The sequence below is a fragment of the Chenopodium album genome, chromosome 4 (genome assembly GCF_948465745.1).
Source record: "Chenopodium album chromosome 4, dcCheAlbu1.1, whole genome shotgun sequence".
Lineage (NCBI taxonomy): Eukaryota > Viridiplantae > Streptophyta > Magnoliopsida > Caryophyllales > Amaranthaceae > Chenopodium > Chenopodium album.
In genome coordinates, this window is record NC_137837.1 from 72,193,293 (window position 1) to 72,215,862 (window position 22,570).

At 32.0% G+C, this 22,570-nt stretch overlaps 1 protein-coding gene and 1 pseudogene across 3 annotated transcripts; both read right to left on the reverse strand.

Annotated features, from left to right (window-relative positions):
• Nucleotides 1–1,588: 1,588 nt before the first annotated feature.
• On the reverse strand, nt 1,589–5,501 carry LOC145627219 (DNA repair protein XRCC3 homolog pseudogene; annotated as a pseudogene). Of its 2 annotated transcripts, XR_014111348.1 has the most exons (3): nt 4,342–5,501; nt 3,698–3,789; nt 1,589–2,063 (listed from the first exon to the last, which is right to left on the reverse strand). The product of XR_014111348.1 is annotated as a DNA repair protein XRCC3 homolog pseudogene, transcript variant X2 (transcript). The 2 variants fall into 2 exon arrangements; XR_014111347.1 differs by having other exon boundaries at nt 3,698–5,501.
• Nucleotides 5,502–16,335: 10,834 nt separating this feature from the next.
• LOC145627220 (putative F-box/LRR-repeat protein At5g54820) lies at nt 16,336–22,464 on the reverse strand. The gene is made up of 5 exons (XM_081679615.1): nt 21,921–22,464; nt 20,974–21,083; nt 18,154–19,162; nt 17,766–17,939; nt 16,336–17,659 (listed from the first exon to the last, which is right to left on the reverse strand). Exons 3-5 carry the CDS (start codon nt 19,144–19,146, stop codon nt 17,267–17,269), a joined length of 1,560 nt encoding a protein of 519 aa, XP_081535741.1. The 5' UTR covers nt 19,147–19,162; nt 20,974–21,083; nt 21,921–22,464; the 3' UTR covers nt 16,336–17,266.
• Nucleotides 22,465–22,570: the final 106 nt, after the last annotated feature.

Below are 22,570 nucleotides of genomic sequence, written 5' to 3' on the forward strand. Positions count from 1 at the left end.
AAGTTGAGAAAAAAATTCTACAAAGAGATTTTTTTCACAAAATCTCTAGAATTTTTTTGGGGAATTTCTTTGATGGGGTATTATTTCACCCCAAAAAAAAAAAATTCTAGAAGAGATTTTCTTCTTTGTTGTAAGTACTCTAAGGTGTGTATTCACTCTATACTAAAGCATTCTCCCCATCATTTGGGGAGAGAAAGAAATCAAGAGAATAACAAAGAAAACTCATTAAAACTCTAAATGTACCTCTCCAAAGAAAACCTCTCATCAATTACTTCCACAGAGAACATCTCAAAACCTAGAAGAAGAACAACAAACATTCGACATGCCGTTGTACTCTAGAATATCACAGCCTGGACGACCTAAACACAGACAAAGGAAGAACTTCAAAACATCAAGCGCGTCATCACAAGCCCGTGTAGTTCAACCTCTACATCAAATAGTCATTGATCGAGAGATCAAGCCTCGTTAATCAACAATTCAAGTTAAAAGTCTATATCAAATCTCTTTGATAGAGATCAAGCTTCGTTGGCCCTCAATCAACCTAAGTCAAAGTTCTGCATCAATTGTCGATCGAGATCAAGCCTCGACAACCCTTGTTCGAGAATCAAGTCAGCCCGTGAAACAAGTCAAATCTAAAGTGGAGATCGAATCAAAGGACAAAATTAGAGATTGTACCCAAAATTCTCAAATTAATAAAATTAACACTTTGTTGCATTTGTTTTGAGTCTATATTTTGCAGATTTAAAAAAATTTGTATTTACACTTATCAAATTAATGTTAATGAATGGTAGAATTATGTATGAAATATATTAATTCAACTCGTTATCAATTGATCACCAACCTACTTCAATTACACCCAAAATGAAATACGTAGTAGATAAATCCACAATTTTTTTAATGAACAAATTCTGTGATATTCATCTTATAATCTCAACACTAGTTGCTTATTATATATATTAGCCAAGTGGGTTAATTACAATTTTCTACAAGGTGTATATGGTACCTAATTTTTAACTATAAGAGCATTTATTTTCATTTCAACCCTATACATACTTTCTGTGTTTAATATCAAGAAAGATAGCCGGGATGTTGCAAACTTCCCAGAGAGTGTAGCTATAAGTAGTCAAGCCTATTTATGATTTCCAAGTATGCAAGCTTGGTATAACCAAAGATTTGAAGGAAACATGAGTAGAAGTGGATTTGTCGAATTTTTAGGGGGTTAATTATACTTAAAGGTTAAAGATGCAATTGAGTTCAAATAGGAGCTGGCCACACTGCTAATAAGGAGAAATTACTCCTAAATTTAATATTTGCATCAGTAAAACTTTCTCTTTCTATTTGTCTACTGTCTAACAAGGTTCAAGCAAATAGAGACAGAGAGTTTTCGATTATTGAAATTAATATCAAAAGCAAAGTAAATTTTGGCCAGGTAGTAGATTGAAAATCAACTTTTAGCACATCCATAAGTAACAAATCAAGTAATTTGGGCACTTGCTGCTGCATCACAAGTGAAGAGGTATGCATTCAGTCCGATGAACTCCAAGATACAATTCTCGATCCTGGCATTGTATTTTTTGGTGCACCCGGCCATATATTTTAATTCAGATAAAATATAAGTTGAAATTTTTTTCTGGATCCTTAATTAATCATATATTAAGATACTCAAACAGAGAATACGAAGTAATTAGTTAAGCAGCAACTCATCAAATTATCTTCATTGTGTGTGCTGCAGACAGACTATATATTACAAATGTAGCTTGTTAACTTTGCAGCTCATTGAACTTAGCAGTGCATTGGGGTATTAGGAAACCAATAAACGAACAGCTTAGGAGTAATGGAGTATAGGAATAACCAGAAGAGCTCTTGTAAGGAGTTGTAAGTGAACTTGACACCGGAGTTGCCATCCCAGACGATTACACCGTCCATGAAAACTGCTGATTGATCGTGCTAGGCATCCCATTGTTTGCTTTCAGACATTGTTTCTGCAACTGTATCAATCTGTGAATGCCCGATGTTCACAACCTCCTCAGATTTAGTTATGTTCAGAACAGCTAACTCGGCCCCTGCATGTATAGAGTCATGGAAAAATGAGTTATTTCAATACAATCTACAATCATAGCTAAAGAACTTGTGAGATGTACTTTCATCCGAAACATTGGATTTAGATCAATGCAAAATTACTTATTTATTCAAGCATTGCTAAGCCCATAGAATTTTCAAAAAATAAAAAAAAAATAAAAAAAAATAATTACACCCTTATTTACACCTTGATGAATGAGTTGTACTCAGAATAACAAGTGAACGGAGCCTCCTATCACAGCACGCTGCCCACCATTGGTAGACTACCATCAGTTGGATTGGCAGCACCACAGCAGTAAGTGTCGTTCATTATTGTTACCAACTAGTCAACTACCAAATTACTTCTACATATAGTTCTGCCAGTGACGTTCAATTCTATATAGAATAATAATCACTGTTTGGGGGAATTTAACTATTTTAGATTTTTCCTACTAATTCGGCATTTAGGTTCATAAAAGGCAGGATCTACACTCTCCGATAAGAAAATTAGAACATCCATGAAAGCCCCAACGTGTTAGAATTCAACCTTTGAGCACTCATACTGTGACACTAAGATTTGGCCACTACATACTCAGCTAGGATACAGCTGCAATCGGCAGAACTGCTACTCGTCTAACCACATTCCACAAAGGCTCTTTTCTAGAGGTTGAGGTTTTTGACTAAGTAAACAATTCCAAAAAAGGAGCCATCTATCATATTAAGCGTCCAAAATCACACTACAGAGCATTTTCTTATGTTGACACTTGATTCTAATCAGAAATAAAATTGATCTTATAATCAACTTCTCAAAATTCAACTTCAACCACAAGATGAAGGCTTTACATATTGATCTCAAGTCAAATGATAATCGGAGAGAAAAAGACAATGGTCTTTTGGTAAAAGTGTACAGATAAGGTTGAATGCCCTAGAGGCTACAGCAACTAGGTAGCCCAACAACACCAAGAACAATAATCAGTATGGATTTCGTCAAATTCAGATGCATGCAACCTTACCCTAAAGGCTAGACAATAATAAGAAAGTCCCACAGATACAACATTATGAACAAAAAAATTGAAGTGGTCCAAATTAGCATGAAATGGAGTAAATTTAGAATCCCTACACACTAAGTATTTTAAGTACACAAGTCCGCAAAGCTGGAAGGGATTCATGAAATTCATCTCACACATCAGTATCCTATTAATTGATCACTTTCCCACATCAAAAACATCTTCAATTAAATCTAATCATCAAATTTCCAAGAGTATTGTAATAAGCAAGCCTAAATAATTTGACCAAGAAATCTATGAATAGCACTTAATTACCAACTAGTAGTTAACAATCCCATCAGAAAAAACCTCATTTTCATACTGTCAGTGTCAGCAGTGCATAAATCAGAACAATCAATGAATCAGCAATAACAGTATTCCACCAAAAACCAGTACAAACTTCTGCTAATCCAAAAACCCATATCATATAATCCATAAAACTCATCATACATACCCATCAAAACACCCCAAAAATTGAAACTTCACCCCCAGAAATTAAAACATTACCGTAAATACGCAGGAAAAACATTGTTTAATATAATCAGAAATTATAAAATAAACCATAACACAAGATAATTGAAAAAGGGCATTACCTTGAAGAACATGATCTCCAGGGCCAATAGAAGAATCTCCACAAACATCACATACAACTCTGCCTTGAATTTCACCAGTCCAAGCAATGGCGCTGCGAGCCAATACCAGTAGCAATAAAAAGAGTGTAAAAGTAGTAGCAGAAAGTTTGAGCTTATCACCAAAGATGGATTCTTTCTCCATTTTCATCCGTGTTGATTTTTTATTTTTTTATTTTTTTTAATTATTATTTTTTTAAATGGAGTTCAACCACTTTTTAAAAGAGGTTTCTTGTTTCAATTTGTTGTGCACTTTTCTTTTGTTGACCTCTTCTCAAGATTACCAGTAAGTTTGGGTAGGTGGGAAAATTTGGACTCTCTATTGAGGTCATGTTAGCTCATATTGAAGAGAACAACTTCTTTATCATAACATTTATAAGGGTACCATAGAGAACAGTCTCTTATAGTCAATCTTATAGGCTATAGCAAATTAAAATTCCATATGCTTTGTAACAATTCTAGCTCATAATAAGAAATGAGACAATCAAACAACTGCACATTTCCACTCCATATCTATGACAAGCATCAAGGCTATTAAAACTTTAAAAGAGTGACGCGTCAAGGACAGGAGGTACAGGAGCAACAAATGCATTACGTAAATCACTGACCTCTGGAAACATCTTACTGGATGAGTACATTCCCTGGACAGCACAGGCAATGCTCATAAGACTATCAGCAAAAAAATGTCAGAGAAAACATGGCAGTAATTTGCCTTTAATCGTTTGCTATGAACAAACAACTCACTACTGACACATACTAGATCAACAGCACTCTCATTTTTATTATTGACTACTATTTGCAACAAACTGATCTCTACTTTCAACCCCGAAAACCCCTTCCCTTCGGATTGTGAATTCACACGAAGACGGTGGTAAATGAGGCGCGAAAACAACATGGATGTGTCTTCTATTACGCATATTAACAGAATACTTCCCATCTTCCTCAACAAATCCACTCCCCTCACCTACAACCTCCTCACTTCTCGATATAAACAACCTTGTATTAACACAATTAGCCCAAGATAAACCTAAAGCGGCACAAACCCGTCTCCCAGAAGTATACAAACACGCCAAATTCCCTATCCTCAACCCATTAATCCCCTCATTATTCCCCACAAAATCAACCACTTGATTGGTTATTACCACAGCCAATCCAAACTTTTCAGCTAGTGCTCTCAATTTCCCAGCAATCTTAAAAAAGAAAGACAACCTCCGCTTAAGATCAGCAGGGGTGTTATCAAAATCAGACCTGAAAACAGCAGCAATCGAATCAATGACAATCAGCTTAATCGGCCATTGGGTCTTATTCCTTTGAACAAGAAAAGAATCTAACTTGAGCAAAACGTCGAACAGGTGGTGTGCATCATCAACAGCCTGAACTAAAACCTTATCCAAAGGATCATATGATGTAGAACCCAAATGGGTATTGTAAGAATCGACGAAAGAGAGAGAAAGCTGCCGGAGCCGGCGATCGGGAAAGGGATATTCGGTGTATAAGTAGAGAGATGAAGCAGAGAAGCCGCCAAGCGAGACGGGGAGTTGGGCAGAGAGTAGGAGCTGAAGGCAGAGTTGGGTTTTGCCGGAACCGCTTTCCGCAACGATTTCAGTGATGGATTTGCAAGGAATGCCGCCGGCAAGAAAGCGGTCGAGGATCGGACAAGAGAGAGTTAGCTTTGGGGTGGTGATTGGCTGACTGTTGGGGTCAAGGAGGATGGAGGGTTTCATTGGAAATGAGAGAATGAGAAGAATAACGGTTGATTTAATATGGAAGAATTTGGTCAAGTGTCTATGTGTGATGTTTTCATGGAGATAAAAGAGGATGGCGGGAATTATATGAGAGAGATTCAAATTCAACAAATGAGGTTTTCTTTATTACTGTACCTCGGAAAAAAAAAAAAAAAAATCTCCATCCTCTTTTCCAGTAAAAATCTAAATCGAATAATTTTCAAGTTGATTTTGAATCAAATCGGTTGGATTAGGTTTTGACATCTCTAGGTATTATTTGTTTTATTTATTTATTTATTTATTTATTTTCTCTCAGGACTTCTAGGTGTAATATTCATTTTGTCTTTAAATTCATAAACTTTCATTAGTGATAATTTGGTTAACCATCCTACATTCTTACTGTCCTAGGAGGGTGATACATATACATTCAATGTATGTAGAGCCCACATACATTCCCAATTAGGTGATGCCACATAAGCTTGAGCCAAAAAAAAGAAGAGGGAATATTAGGGGGGAAAATTTCACCCTCAATGGCGCTAAGTAGTAACTTAAGTGGGAAAAATGGGTGGCGAAAATTCTTGGCGCCTAACCTCATTTAATGCACAATGAATCTTTGTTTTGTTTTTAATTTTTTTTATTAAATTTCTATTACTTTATAATTGATGGTATCACAACCATATTACAGGTTAATATGAAAAGGACGCCGGCGAAGATGAGCAGGACGCCGGAGAAGATGAACAGAGTGGGTGAAGATTACGGAATCCAACACCGACAATAATTTCTCAAATGAAGTTATCCGAATTTTCTATTCGCGAGCATGTTTACTGGACAAAAAAATTCGATTTTGGACAATCAAAAATCCACCATGATCGATTTATTTCAAACATTTCTTTAATTTAATTAAAAAAAATTCACTGCACTTATCTATCACGCTTTTCCAATTAAACAATTGATGGTGAACGGCTAATTAAATTCCAGTATATGATATCTATTTAGATAAAATATACATTATATTGAAATAATGTCATTCATTTCTCGTATTAAGATTTCTACTAATTTCCAAACTGGATTCTGAACTGGAACGGGTAATTAATTTTCAGTCACTGCAACTTTCATGGCTGAAACATAGATACATATATATTTAGTAATAAGAACAAATGTTTAAGTAAAATCCTATTTTTCCACTGATCATGTACAAATTCAAATGTGTTAAATTGTTTAATCAATTACTAATTAAATCAGTAACAAATCCTATACCGACCTTTATTAAGAAAAAGTAACTATTTTTATTAGCGTATACTAAGTATACTTAAAATAATTAACTATTTATATTAACAATTTGCACAGTACACCCTGAAACCCCGAATACAAATGGTTTGCTAGGTTATTTTATAATTAAAAATAAATAAAACTAATCAAACAGTTGTTGTTACTATATAATAAAATAATAATAATAATAATAATAATAATAATAATAATAATAATAATAATAATAATAATAATAATAATAATAATAATAATAATAATAATAATAATAATAATAATAATAATAATAATAATAATAATAGTGAGCTATTGTTACTTAGGGCTTGTACCGGAGTTTATAAACTCTACTTTGCCTTTCGTACTTGTCCCCCTAGTACTTTTGAGGCGGCTCATCAACGCACTTTTGACGAGACTCTTCGATCTTCTTTGGAGTGTATTGTTACTGCTTCAGGACCTGGGTTTGGCGATTGACAGTGGCGACTTGCCACTCGACCATTTGCGTTTGGAGGCCTTGGTGTTTATTCTGCAGGTGATGTTCGGCATTATGGTTTTCTTGCTTCTCGGTTACAGTCTACTGGGTTGCAGACAAAACTTCTACGACATGCTGACATTGTTGGTCATGGTCTAGCTTTTGAAGACACTTTGGGTCTGTTTAATGGCGCGGTGGAGTTTGATTTTTAAAGTAATCCTAGTCAGGTCGATGCCCCGAAACTCATGAAGAAATTGGCAAATATATATTCACGAAGGTGACCGATTCTTCATTATCCACCTTTTCATTATCCCCTCGTCTATCATCATTTTGGAAATCTCAGCAGGGAGAATCACACGTCTGCTTGGCTTCATGCCGTTCTTATTTCAGGATTAGGTCAGACTATGAACGCAAAGACTTATCGATATCAAGTTAGATAAAATATACATTATATTGAAATAATGTCATTCATTTCTCGTATTAAGATTTCTACTAATTTCCAAACTGGATTCTGAACTGGAACGGGTAATTAATTTTCAGTCGCTGCAACTTTCATGGCTGAAACATAGATACATATATATTTAGTAACAAGAACAATTGTTTAAGTAAAATCCTATTTTTCCACTGATCATGTACAAATTCAAATGTGTTAAATTGTCTAATCAATTACTAATTAAATCAGTAACAAATCCTATACCGACCTTTATTAAGAAAAATTAACTATTTTATTAGCGTATACTTAGTATACTTAAAATAATTAACTTTTTATATTAACAATTTGCACAGTACACCCTGAAACCGCGAATACAAATGGCTTGCTAGGTTATTTTATAATTAAAAATAAATAAAACTAATCAAACAGTTGTTGTTACTATATAATAAAATAAAAATAATAATAATAATAATAATAATAATAATAATAATAATAATAATAATAATAATAATAATAATAATAATAATAATAATAATAATAATAATAATAATAATAATAATAATAATAATAATAATAATAATAATAATAATAATAATAATAATAATAATAATAATAATAATAATAATAATAATAATAATAATAATAATAATAATAATAATAATAATAATAATAAGCTATTGTTACTTAGGGCTTGTACCGGAGTTTATAAACTCTACTTTGCCTTTCGTACTTGTCCCCCTAGTACTTTTGAGGCGGCTCATCAGCGCACTTTTGACGAGACTCTTCGATCTTCTTTGGAGCGTATTGTTACTGCTTCAGGACCTGGGTTTGGCGATTGACTGTGGCGGCTTGCCAATCGACCATTTGCGTTTGGAGGCCTTGGTGTTTATTCTGCAGGTGATGTTCGGCATTATGGTTTTCTTGCTTCTCGGTTACAGTCTACTGGGTTGCAGACAAAACTTCTACGACATGCTGACATTGTTGGTCATGGTCTAGCTTTTGAAGACACTTTGGGTCTGTTTAATGGCGCGGTGGAGTTTGATTTTTTAAGTAATCCTAGTGAGGTCGATGCCCCGAAACTCATGAAGAAATTGGCAAATATATATTTCACGAAGGTGACCGATTCTTCATTATCCACCTTTTCATTATCCCTCGTCTATCAGCATTTGGAAATCTCAGCAGGGAGATCACACGTCTGCTTGGCTTCAGGTCGTTCTTATTTCAAGATTGGGTCAGACTATGAACGCAAAGACTTATCGATATCAAGTTAGATAAAATATACATTATATTGAAATAATGTCATTCATTTCTCGTATTAAGATTTCTACTAATTTCCAAACTGGATTCTGAACTGGAATGGGTAATTAATTTTTAGTCACTGCAACTTTTATGGCTGAAACATAAATACATATATATTTAGTAACAAGAACAATTGTTTAAGTAAAATCCTATTTTTCCACTGATCATGTACAAATTCAAATGTGTTAAACTGTCTAATCAATTACTAATTAAATCAGTGACAAATCCTATACCGACCTTTATTAAGAAAAAGTAACATTTTTCTGTTAACTTCATTATTTTTGCCCAAGTATGACACTATGAAATCTTACATTAAATGATATTTTCAATAGCCAAAGACTTATCATTGCTAAATTATCCATTGTGTTTATAACTTATTTCATGAATAGGATCTTCTGTTACTAATAAAGAAAGTTATATATTCAAAAAAAAATTCAGACAAATGTATAAGGTTACTAATTAATTTACTAAAAAATTAACAAACATAGGTTTGTTGGGGGGGGGGGGGGGAGGGTTGTAATAATAATAATATTAACAATAATACTACTACTACTACTACTACTACTAATAATAATAATAATAATAATAATAATAATAATAATAATAATAATAATAATAATAATAATAATAATAATAATAATAATAATAATAATAATAATAATAATAATAATAAATGAAGAAGATGAAAAAGAAAAATCATCACAATAACAAGTATTGTTCGGAAAACAATAGTAAAAATGACTTGACTTTGCTTTATGAGCTCATGATAAATGAAGACTTTAATTTTGAATTTAATTTTTTCCGTAGATGAAATTCAATAGGTCAATATAGGATACTAGTCTATTAAAGATTTGTGAAGAAATAATACACTTTTTATAATTTAATACTCCGTGAAATAGAAATTTGCTTTGACAAGTAAACTGACTCTCTTTACTGTTGGAAGGTGATCCGTCAAAATACATTTTACTGTTAACTTCATTATTTTTTCCCAAGTATGACACTATGAAATCTTACACTAAATGATCTTTTCAATAGCCAAAGACTTATCATTGCTAAATTATCCATTGTGTTTATAAGTTATTTCATGAATAGGATCTTTTGTTACTAATAAAGAGAGTTATATATTCAATAATTTTTCAGTCACATGTATAACGTTACTAATTAATTTATAAACAAAATTAACAAACATAGGTTTGTGGGTGGGGGGGGGGGGGGGTTGTAATCATAATAATAATAATATTAATAATAATAATAATAATAATAGAAATAATAATAATAATAATAATAATAATAATAATAATAATAATAATAATAATAATAATAATAATAATAATAATAGATGAAGAAGATGAAAAAGAAAAATCATCACACTAACAAGTATTGTTCGGAAAACAATAGAAAAATGACTTGACTTTGCTTTATGAGCTCATGACATGCTTATAATATCTTTCATCTAATTTTTTTAATAGGGGCTTATGTTAAACACTATTTTCAAGAGATAGAGATTTATGCCGTCTTTAATTAGTATATATATATGAGATATGTCGCATATCAATACAGACTATATACAAATGAAGACTTTTCAATTTAATTTTTTTTCGTAGAATGAAATTCAATAAGTCAATATGGGATACTAGTCTATTAAGGTTTTGTGAAGAAATAATACACTTATTATAATTTAATACTGCGTGAAATAGAAAGTTGCTTTCACAAGTAAACTAACTCTCTTAAATGTTTGAAGGTGATCTGTCAAAAAACATTTTACTGTTAACATCATTATTGTTGCTCAAGTATGACACTATGAAATCTTTCACTAAATGATATTTTCAATAGCTAAAGACTTATCATTGCTAAATTATCCATTGTGTTTATAAATAATTTCATTAATAAGATCTTCTGTTACTAATAAAAAAGGTTATATATTCAATAGTATTTCAATCACATGTATAACGTTACTAATTAATTTACTAACAAAATGAACAAACATAGGTTTGTGGGGGGGGGGGGTTGTAATAATAATAATAATAATATTAACAATTATACTAATAATAATAATAATAATAATAATAATAATAATAATAATAATAATAATAATAATAATAATAATAATAGATGAAGAAGATGAAAAAGAAAAATCATCACACTAACAAGTATTGTTCGGAAAACAATAGAAAAATGACTTGACTTTGCTTTATGAGCTCATGATATGCTTATAATATCTTTCATCTAAGTTTTTTAATAGGGGCTTATGTTAAACACTATTTTCAAGAGAAAGAGATTTATGCCGTCTTTAATAAGTGTAAATATATAAGATAAGTCGCATATCAATACGGACTATATACAAATGAAGACTTTTCAATTTAATTTTTTCGTAGAATTAAATTCAATAGGTCAATACAGGATACTAGTCTATTAAGGATTTGTGAAAAAATAATACACTTTTTATAATTTAATACTCCGTGAAATAGAAAATTGCTTTGACAAGTAAATTGACTCTCTTTACTGTTGGAAGGTGATCCGTCAAAATACATTTTACTGTTAACTTCATTATTTTTGCCCAAGTATGACACTATGAAATATTAAACTAAATGATCTTTTCAATAGTTAAAGACTTATCATTGCTAAATTATCCATTGTGTTTATAACTTATTTCATGAATAGGATCTTCTGTTACTAATAAAGAAAGATATATATATTCAATAATTTTTCAGTCACATGTAAAACATTACTAATTAATTTACTAACAAAATGAACAAACATAGGTTTGTGGGGGGGGGGGGGGTTGTAATAATAATAATGATAATATTAACAATAATACTATTAATAAAAATAGTAATAATAAAAATAATAATAATAATAATAATAATAATAATAATAATAATAATAATAATAATAATAATAATAATAATAATAATAATAATAATAATAATAATAATAATAATAATAATAATAATAATAATAGAAATAATCACACTAACAAGTATTGTTCGGAAAACAATAGAAAAATGACTTGACTTTGCTTTATGAGCTCATGATATGCTTATAATATATTTCATCTATGTTTTAATTAGTGTAAATATATAAGATAAGTCGCATAGCAATACAGACTATATACAAATGAAGACTTTTCAATTTAATTTTTTTCGTAGAATGAAATTCAATATGTCAATATAGGATACTAGTCTATTAAGGATCTGTGAAGAAATAATACACTTTTTACAAATTAATACTCCGTGAAATAGAAAGTTGCTTTGACAAGTAAACTGACTCTCTTAACTGTTTGAAGGTGATCTGTCAAAAAATATTTTTCTATTAACTTCATTATTTTTGCCCAAGTATGACACTATGAAATCTTACACTAAATGATCTTTTTAATAGCCAAAGACTTATCATTGCTAAATTATCCATTGTGTTTATAACTTATTTCATGAATAGGATCTTTTGTTACTAATAAAGAAAGTTATATATTCAATAATTTTTCAGTCACATGTATAACGTTACTAATTAATTTACTAAAAAAATGAACAAACATAGGTTTGTGGGGGGGGGGGGGGGTTGTAATAATAATAATAATAATAATAATAGATGTTTGACAATTTGAAAACTTACACTAAATGATCTTTTCAATAGCTAAAGACTTTTCATTGCTAATTTATCCTTTTTCTTTATAACTAATTTCACGAACCAACATTCCATGTTACTAATTAACAAAGTTATATATTCTACAGTTTTACAGTAACATGTATATTGTTACTAATTAATGTACTAACCAATTGAACAAAGATGGGGTGGGGGGGGGTATTAAAACTATTAATAATAATAATAGTACTAATAATTATAGTAATAATAAACATACTAATAATGGTCAAAATAATAATCTTATAATAATAATAGATGATGAAGAAGAAGAAACATCATCACAATAACAAGTATAGTAAGAATTAAGTTTTTCAGTTACATTATTTACATAGAATTAAATTCAAGCCGATGATTAATTTTTCAAAGGAATATGTCAAATCGTGATGCTAGTTTTGTAAGGAATTTTGAAGAAATAAAACACTATTTACAATTTAATACTCTGTCACATAGAAAGTTCCTTGGCAGGTAAACTAACTCTTTTAACTGTTTTAAGGTGATCCGTCAACAAATCTTTTAGTGTCAACTAGGGTTGCTCATGTATGACACTATGAAATCTTGCACTAAATGATCTTCTCAATAGCTAAAGAGTTATCATTGCTTAATTATTCATTGTGTTTATTAATAATTTCATAAATCAGCTTATCTGTTACTAATTAACAAAGTTATATATTCTACAGTTTTTCAGTCACATATATATTGTTACTAATTACTGTACTAACAAAATGAACAAAGATGGTTTGGGGGGGGGGTGGTTGTATTATATAAGATATGATATGTCGCATATCAATAAGGACTATATACAATATAAGACTTTTTAGTTGACTTTTTTTTACATAGTATGAAATGTAGGTCACTGATTATTTTTGTAAAGGAATTTATGAAAACGTGATCCTAGTTTAGTAAGGACTTGTGAATAAATAATACACTTACTATAATTTAATACCCCGTAACATAGAAAGTTGCTTTGACAAGTAAAATTTATAATGTTTACGTCGTTATTGTTGTTCATGTATGACACTAATCTTACACTAAATGCTCTTTTTAATGGCTAAAGAATTATCATTGCTAAATTATCCATTGTGTTTATACCTAATTTCATGAATCAAAATTATCTGTTACTAATTAAGAAAGTTATATTCTACAGTTTTTATGTAACATATATAAGGTTACTAACTAATGTACTAACCAAATGAAAAAATATGAAAAAGCAAGAGTTTATGACCTGCCTTTGGTTTATGACTTCATACAAAAATTAAAACTGACTTTGATATAAGTCGTTTAATAAGGGCTCAAGTTAAACACTATTTCCAAGTGATAGAGATTATAATATTGATAAGCTCTTTACCGTCTTTTAGTATTTTATATAAGATATGTCGCATATCAATAACGACTATTTACAAATGAAGACTTTTCAGTTAAATGTTTTATATAGAATGAAATACAACCCAATGATTATATTTCAGGGGACCTTATCAAATCGTGATCCTAGATTGTTAAGGATTTGAGAAGAAACAATACATTTATTACAATTTCATATTACGTAACATAGAAAGTTCCTTTGACAAGTATACACTTTTTAATTGTTTGAAAGTGATCCGTCAACAAATTGATAACATTTACTTCATTTTTTTGATTGTGACATATGAGAATTTTCACACTAAATAATCATTACAATTGCTAAAAAAAAAATCATTGCTTAATTACACAAGATCACTATAAATGTAACAAAAAAATATAATAAAAGGAAGAAACATTGCTTTAAAACATTCACGTTACTCGGAATCGATATGTGCTTACCAAATATAATTCCCTATGTTACTAAGATTTATAGTATGTTTTGTTTGTGTCATTTTCAGACTTGTGTGTACCATGTATAGTTTCCTGAGTTACTAAAAAAATTTCTAATAACATTGTTCGAGTATTTTGGGGGTTTTCCGCCATTGTCGACGACCTAACACCATTCTCAACCATTGCTGTTGTCGACTTTCAAATCTCCTAATTACTTATTAATCAATTTGGCCCTCGGTTACTTGTGTGCCTATAACAAATATAGTATTCCAACAAAATATCCAATTTTATTTGAAATCGATAGGACGAAGAACATACCCATTTCACTGCTTCAATTGAAAATTAGTATATTCCGCAAACATACTCATTTACAAATAGGAGACGATTAATGGAGGAAGAATAAGTCAATTAAACTGCAAAATATATAACACAATAGATTCTACAAATAATATATAAACGTTTACACAATTAACTGGAATATATCCAATTTCAAAACCCCCAAATCGAAAATTTCAGAAACCTAATTAACTCAAATTTCTCAATATTCTCAGGTAAACAACGATTATTTTGTTCAATTAAACAAAATAATCTTTGCGGATGATGTTAATTTAAGCTTCTGCATGTATAATGAAGCAACTTCAAGGTTTTTTTGTTCATCTTCCATCGTCGCCCATATATTGTCCTCTCTCTATGCGATGTTCATCGATGTTGCAGAAATGATTTTTTTTAAAATTTTTTTTTTTAAAAATAATAAATTAATTGCATTGGAAATGACAATTAATTTGAATTTCAAACCTTTGAATTTTCATTCAAATTTGAATGAAATCTGAAAAGAAGTGGAACTTGGGCTCCAAACAAACACCCAATCAAAGGCTGCCATGTCACAATGTATGTGGTTCCCACATACAGTGAATGTATGTGTAGCTTTTTCGTACTGTCCTACGCATGAAAACCACTATCAAATTAGTGTCATTCAACTCTTTTAAAAAAGAAAATTTTGGAAAATACAAATTCGTTTATCAAACCACTTACATTATTGGCTTGAGCCTAAAACTTTACAAGTTCTCTCAATAAGAGAGAGATTTGTCTGTAAATCTTTATAAAAATAATATCCCCTCTGTCCCCTAATATAATGCCTCATTTCCATTTTTAAACCAAAATACCATGCCACTTTCTATTTTAACATTAATTTTTTTACCAAAATAATCTCATTTCTTATTATTAATCCCATATTTGTCCCTTAAATTTGGTGAGGTGTCTGTATTATTTTTGTGGAAGACTGAGCTAAGTCTTTAGGCATTAAATGCCTCAACCAACAGTATTTACTATCTTTCCTAACATTTCCACAAATTCTCAGATTTGTTTTGGTTGTTTTTAGATGAATATGTGTATTGTAAAACAATTAATTTGATGGGTCCTTTTATTTACATTAAGTGAATGTTATTGGTGTACTTACAATAGTATGGATTGCTGACATGATACTTAATTGGTGCATGTGCATCCTTTTTCCCGTGTCTCTTTTTTCCATCAGAATACTCACTTGTACTTCCAATTATTAAGTTAAAGTACTCAAATTTTTCCTTGATTCCCACGCTAAAACCAAAAAAAGCATTGTATTAGGGGGACGGAGGGGGTACTACTTAGCTATTTTATTTTTCTTCTTTTAAAACATTAACAATAGTCAAAATGCATAAATAAACTAAACAAATATGAGGAATTGATTTTCCTCAAACATCTTTCCAAAACCACAGCCTCCATTGTTGAAAGCCCCAATCCTTGTTTCTTTAAAGTTTTTTTAAAGGTTTATAATAATGCTTCCTATTTTAGCGAGGAACCTTTCTCCCTCGAAAGAAAGGGTTTCCGATCTCCTTTAAAAGACAAGGTTTTTCGACCTCCTTCGAAAGACAAGGTTTATCTCCTCTTTTTGAGTGAAGAAATTTCTTAGTTTTGAATCCATGATATTGATCTAATGGATTGTCATGAAATTACTTCGTTGGTGAAAAAGCTATCAAGTTCTCGAATACAGACAGATGAATCAGAAGGAAAACATCTTCACAGTCACAAAAGATCGTTAGATTGCCTCTCCAACAAGACTGTATTTTCCAGCAATATAAGCAGAAAATGCTTCACAGTGCAAGATCTACTCGACGATTGTAGTTTTTATGAAAGAAAATTTTATTTGATTCTATATCTTAAGTATTTGTTAACGTTGAATCTCTATTGTAGATGTCGTATGACTTTTAATTAATGCAACATTTTTGCTATTAAAAAAAAAAAGAAAAAAAAGAATTGATTAGTTGACAATTGTATATTTGTATGCATTACTGTTGTCTGTTGATGTAAAACTTACAAAGCAACATCGACTACCTTAACCAAAACACCTATATTAACCACAATACAGTAAACACCTCCAATGGTCTAAAAGGCAATCACTACAAATGAAAAAAAAAAAAAGGGAATATTTGTGACAAACAAAAAAAATAAATAAATACATCACTTATATTTAAACTTTCAACACTGATTCTAAAATTGTCATTACCATAGATGCCTTAACATTGGTCTAATGGCCACATTGTTTAAAAACAAAATTGCATCTCCTATGCAACAGCATACAAGGTAGCCCCAGAACATGTAATTCAATAAATATGATAATGAACTCTACTATCACTCTTTCGTACACACGAAAGGGAACATTAGGAAATAAGAGAAAAGGGTTTTTTAAAAAAAAAAAGCAAAAAAAAAAAAAAAAAAAAAAAAAAAAAACATAACAGAAACTAGAGTTTCAAATTTCAGAGCCATTCCTCAGGTGGAAAATTTCACACCCCTTGTCTGTAGTCTAAAGAAAACTCAAGCACAAAGTTTGAACTAGATCCCATAGTACAAAGCATCATTCCAAAGGTTTACGCCTATCAGAGTCATTCCTCAGGTGGAAAATCAACACCAATCAGAGCTGGATGACATCTATCAGTAGGATTTCGATAGACACATGGCAAGTGACACTGATATAACTTTTTGAATGTGGACAATGCCTCAATACTGCGAAATTGGTCACTTGCAAAATGCTTCTGCCTAGTAGAAAAAACAACTTTTTTGAGATTGTCTGCATATGTTTTAAGATTCCATACCAGCAGCCTTCCAAAGTCAGATCCAGCAAAAAAAAGGGACTCATTGAAATCATTGCCATCCCAAGTTTGGTAAGTTGCAGCGTAGTTTTTGAATTCAATGGTTTCTAGCTGCTGCAAAATGTTGTCAAATTGTACTCCAGGGTTACCAACTTGACAGACTGTCACATTTTTTATGTAGTCATACTGCAGGAAGGGAAAAAAAAAATCATTGAATTGAAACAGATAGAATCAAGTGTTATTAAATTGCAGGTAAATATTAATCTAGCTTGAAAAAAGTAATAGAACTTGCATTCAAGTAAGCAGGATCCCTCATGACAATCTTGAGATTCTCAAGTTTGTAACAACCCAAAAGCATGTAGGCTATTCCCTGGAATTCCCATCTACACAGTCCGGTCTCTAGGATGAGATGACTGGCCTCAAAGGTTAGAGGTTCCCTAAAATTATAAACCTCCATTGATAGAACCTACAATTAAGGAAACACAAACATTCAATTCAAGTTAAAAATTGAAGAACAGGACATATCATATGAGTCACTGTTGAATTTAAGATTACAACCTACTTTATTTTGATTTGCATTCTAAAGAGCAGAAAATCGAGAGAGATGCTTACTAAAATAAACACAAACTGGGGGGAAAAAGGCACGCGGGGGGTGGGGGGGTGTAAGAAGTAATGTATACCTGAATGCACCAGCTGCTCACTGTAAGTACTTTAGCAGTTGCTAGTTTTCTGAGAAGCCCCAAAAAATTCTTTGCATGATAGCCCTTAAGTCCTGAACTAAAGATTCTGATTGCTTGGAGTCTATGATGCATTTTATCCAGCCTAAAAATTGCTTCAGAACAGGCTAGAGTTCCATCTATCCGATAGCTTTTTCTAGGCAGGGCTGACGCAAATTCTATTGTTTTCACATTCGGAGCTCTAATACACAACTCTGTTGCTTTTCGGATGTCAGTAAACTCCTCGTTTACTACTAAATGAAGAAGGCCAGAGTTTGCAGCAACATTAATATTAAGGCCAGCAGTTGGGTTGCAATTGCTAAGACTCAGCATACCAAGAGAAGGACAATTGCTAGTAATCTTCTCCACTGAATCTTTAGTAAGCTTGACATGCTCAAGGTAAAGTTCCCTTAGAGCCTTGAAATGCAGAGGAGGAAGAGTATCTAGTTGTAGCGATATAAGAATTAATTTGACCAATGACGAACAAGGGCTATATACCCAATTAGGCATATCAACCAATGGGTACCGCCTCCTCCACTTGATTCTGTTGTCATTCCTATCATTGAAATCTATATATAGCTCTTCGAAATTTTTCAAACTAGCATAGGTCATCAATGACTGTACAATGCTAGACACATGGCAGTCATACGGAAGAGAGACTTTCATACAGTGAATATTTTGACCCTGAAGAGCATTAAAAATTTTCAACAATGATGAGAACAGAGACTTACCACAATTCTGAACCCACATTTGACCTAATTCAACATTCCTCTTATGCTTCCATAGGTCCTTCCAACTTTTCAATAAAAGGGAGGTCTCCATTGCTACTTCCATAGGAAGCTTATCTAGAATCTCTATGATAAGATTGTCGTGAAGCCTACCAAAGTAATCAGGCTCACTATTATCATCCAAGTCAGCTGAAGTTCTTGGGCATTTTGAATCCGGTTGGACATCCATTGATAATAAGTTGCAGCTGTTTAAGGACCAAACAGAATGCATCAGTAAAGAAAGCATGTAGACCACAAGACCAATAATGTGTGTTCTAAATGTAGAATTTAATGTATGAATTAATTCACCAACAAACTCATTAGAAATTTATCTCTCTCAATCAAGGTCTCATGATGGTAGACTTTTATTACCTGAGGACCTTGCAGATTTGTATACTTTAAAAAACATAAGCAAGGTCTCCATGATATTGGCATAGAAGTTTTATATATGAGGACCTTGAAAATTTTTATCCTTACAAATATGCATAGCTATGTAAGCTAACCCACTGTGGTTCATCAAAAGATGTATGGAAACTCCAAGCATCTTTTCAATCAATAATATGAATGTAGTAGTTTTCATCCCAATTCATTCAACATGGATAAGTAACTTCATCTCAATATAACTAAATAGGACATAATTACTACATTAGTACACAACAAATGTGATAATTCTGAACACGATGAGCTATCTACAAAATCCAGTAAGCTTTTTCAAAATGAATAAAAGCTTTCTAGACTATTGATTCTAGGCTTCATTTCTTCCAGAATGAATGACAAAAAAGCTACACAACTCAAAAGCATAATTGTTTCTCCTTAACACTATAACAGATTTCCAAAGCAAACTAAGACAAATCCCACAAAAGGGATATTTATAATTGATATCAACAGATGATTGAAAGATAAAGCCTTTTTTTCTTTTAACAGAGTTAAGTTGCACAAACACAGTTGATTTTTGTCCTATTGCATGCCACACCAACACCCATAGTCATCCCTACTTCATTCCCAACCCTTCCCCTAATCCTAAAATTCACACAAAAGACACAACATGAGAACCTAGTCACCTACCTGTCAATTCGGCTAAATTGAAAAACAAAGTAATACTTGGTCTAGGGGTAAGGATTTCATTCACAGCCAAGAGGTTGGGAGATCAATCACCATTAGAGGCTAGGAGGCAGGGATTCCATTACCCTTATTTCCCACTCCCAAGAAGCCTTGCACGCAACCCAGCCAGGATGGACCTGCGAGAGGTTTCGACCTCATAAAGTGCCTTCTTCTTACCAACACAAAAAAAAGGAAAAATAAAGGAGGCTAGATTAGGGGTGGCAATTTAGGTATGCAGGTCAAGTTCGGGTCCAATTTCGGGTTGGGCTTAAAAACTATCAAAAAAGCGTAGAACTTAATATTATCACAAAATATGATATTTGGGTCAAATCGGATTGTTTGAGTTCGGTTAAAGTCAGGTTTCTCTCAGTAAATTCGGGTCAGGTTATTAAGTCGGGTCAAGATCAGTCCTAGCCAAGGATTGAGAAGAAAGTCAAATGGAAGTACCATCAACAGATCTCCGTTCTTGTGTGCTAAAAGAAGGCAAACATTAGGGTGACTGATACTACTTAGCCAATTATTAAGGAACTGCTCCAAGCGATATTAAAAGTGACTAAGAAAAAAAGAAGAATTCACCACAAATTCCAAAACAAAGCATAACAACATAAATACAAAAAAGAAACCAATTCCAACTATAATTTCAAAGAGATCTAGTCTCATTGGATGTTCCACAATTATTCGCCTTCAATTTACTGTGAAATTATGCCACATTCAGTCATATGTCTCATCACAAAATATGAGTCTACACAAGACCAGTAAATATTGTATCGATCAACATTTAAGCACATGGATAATGAACTACTATGCATCAACAAGGGTGAAACTAGAGTGACATGACATGAAACACAGGGTTGTTCAAATCAAACAGAAATCGACACAAACATCAAATGAATTGGATATGAGGATCGTGTCTTACCTTTGCAGAATTTGACCGTCGCCTCTTGATCAACAGTAACTTAAAAAAAAATACTTGATATCTGTACACAAATTCTTGTTTGAATCAGGAGTGCCGATCTGATTCAAAAACTATGAAATGAAAAGAGAGTATGTAAAACTTAGCCCATTATATAGACAGATTAATAAGTAATAACAATAATAAAATTAAAGATGCACATATAATTGGTGGCAGATCATATATGATTTATTTCCAAAGTATGCATTACATCAAGACCGTTGGAAAATTAACGTTCCAATCCGATCTCCACAAAGGCCTTTAACACGTGTCGTCATTCAAATGTTGAATTTGAATTAAATTACAGATATTACAACATAATACAACTGAAGGACAGTCAGGATACACCCAAATATTGAGAATAAAGTTTGCCAAGTTATTCATTAAATATCTTTTGGAATCTGAAATACATGGTAATATGGGTTTGACAAACCTTCTTAGCCTCTCTTGGATGACGAAGCTACTAATAACCACCCTCTCCCGGCAAAACAAAAGAGCCAAACTGTTAAGGCATCTATCATCTTTCTTGCACGAAAGATTACAAATATGACTCAAGGAGAGTTGAGCTACTAAAGGACCTGTAAAGTAACACACATATATTCCCCCTTTTTGTTTTACAACTATTCCAAGTCCATTCATGACATACTGATGTTTGAGGATCCCACTGCCACAAAAGTAACATAAATAAACACTGTACAGTAAGCAAGAATCATAAAATCAACTACTACCAGCAGCCACTTGAAGAGATTCCACTCACAATCTTGTGGCAGCAGTCATGTATAAGTCCTTAGATACAGGAAGATGGGAATTACAGATCTAACACCTGAAGAATCTACTGAACTTCAATAAACAAGTTAGTTGATTTACGCATCCATTAATAACCACGTATGGAATGTCAATCTGAAGGCTACCTTTAATTTATGTAGTTTGTTATTATAACATATGATCCATTCTGTCAACATAGAAGTAAACTTGCGTAAAATGGTCTGCAAAACGACCTACAGAAAGAATATATAAGTACAGAATCTCATTTCCAAACAATATCACTGTTTGGATTGCCCAACAACACAATTAATAGTGCAATAAAGAGTACTAGTCCATGGACATGAACAAATCCTAACATCTTGAAATTCTAGCAGATTTAGGATGTTTCAGATATGACATGACAAGATTTTGAAAAGCCATATATCTAACAAAGCATGAGAAGAATAGATATAAATTTTGACTTTGAAAAAGCCAAATTTAGCAGCTGTTTAAGGATGGAGGAAATAGTCATTTCGAGGGAATATTAATAAATTCATCCTATTCCTTGGCTTCTTCTTCGCCAACATCAAAAAGAAGGGAAAATTAATGCCTTACTAAGACGAATTTCATCACCAAAGAAAACTATAAAGAAGCTTGTTAGCAGCAAATATGTAATTCTCTTCCATAGCACAATTTGTTGACCAAATCAAAACCAAGTAAATACTCTGCAATAAACACTTATTAAAAAGGGCCAGTAGACCTGAGAAAGAGTGAATTTCTATTTCCTCCACACACCCCCCCCCTCCTTTCACAAATT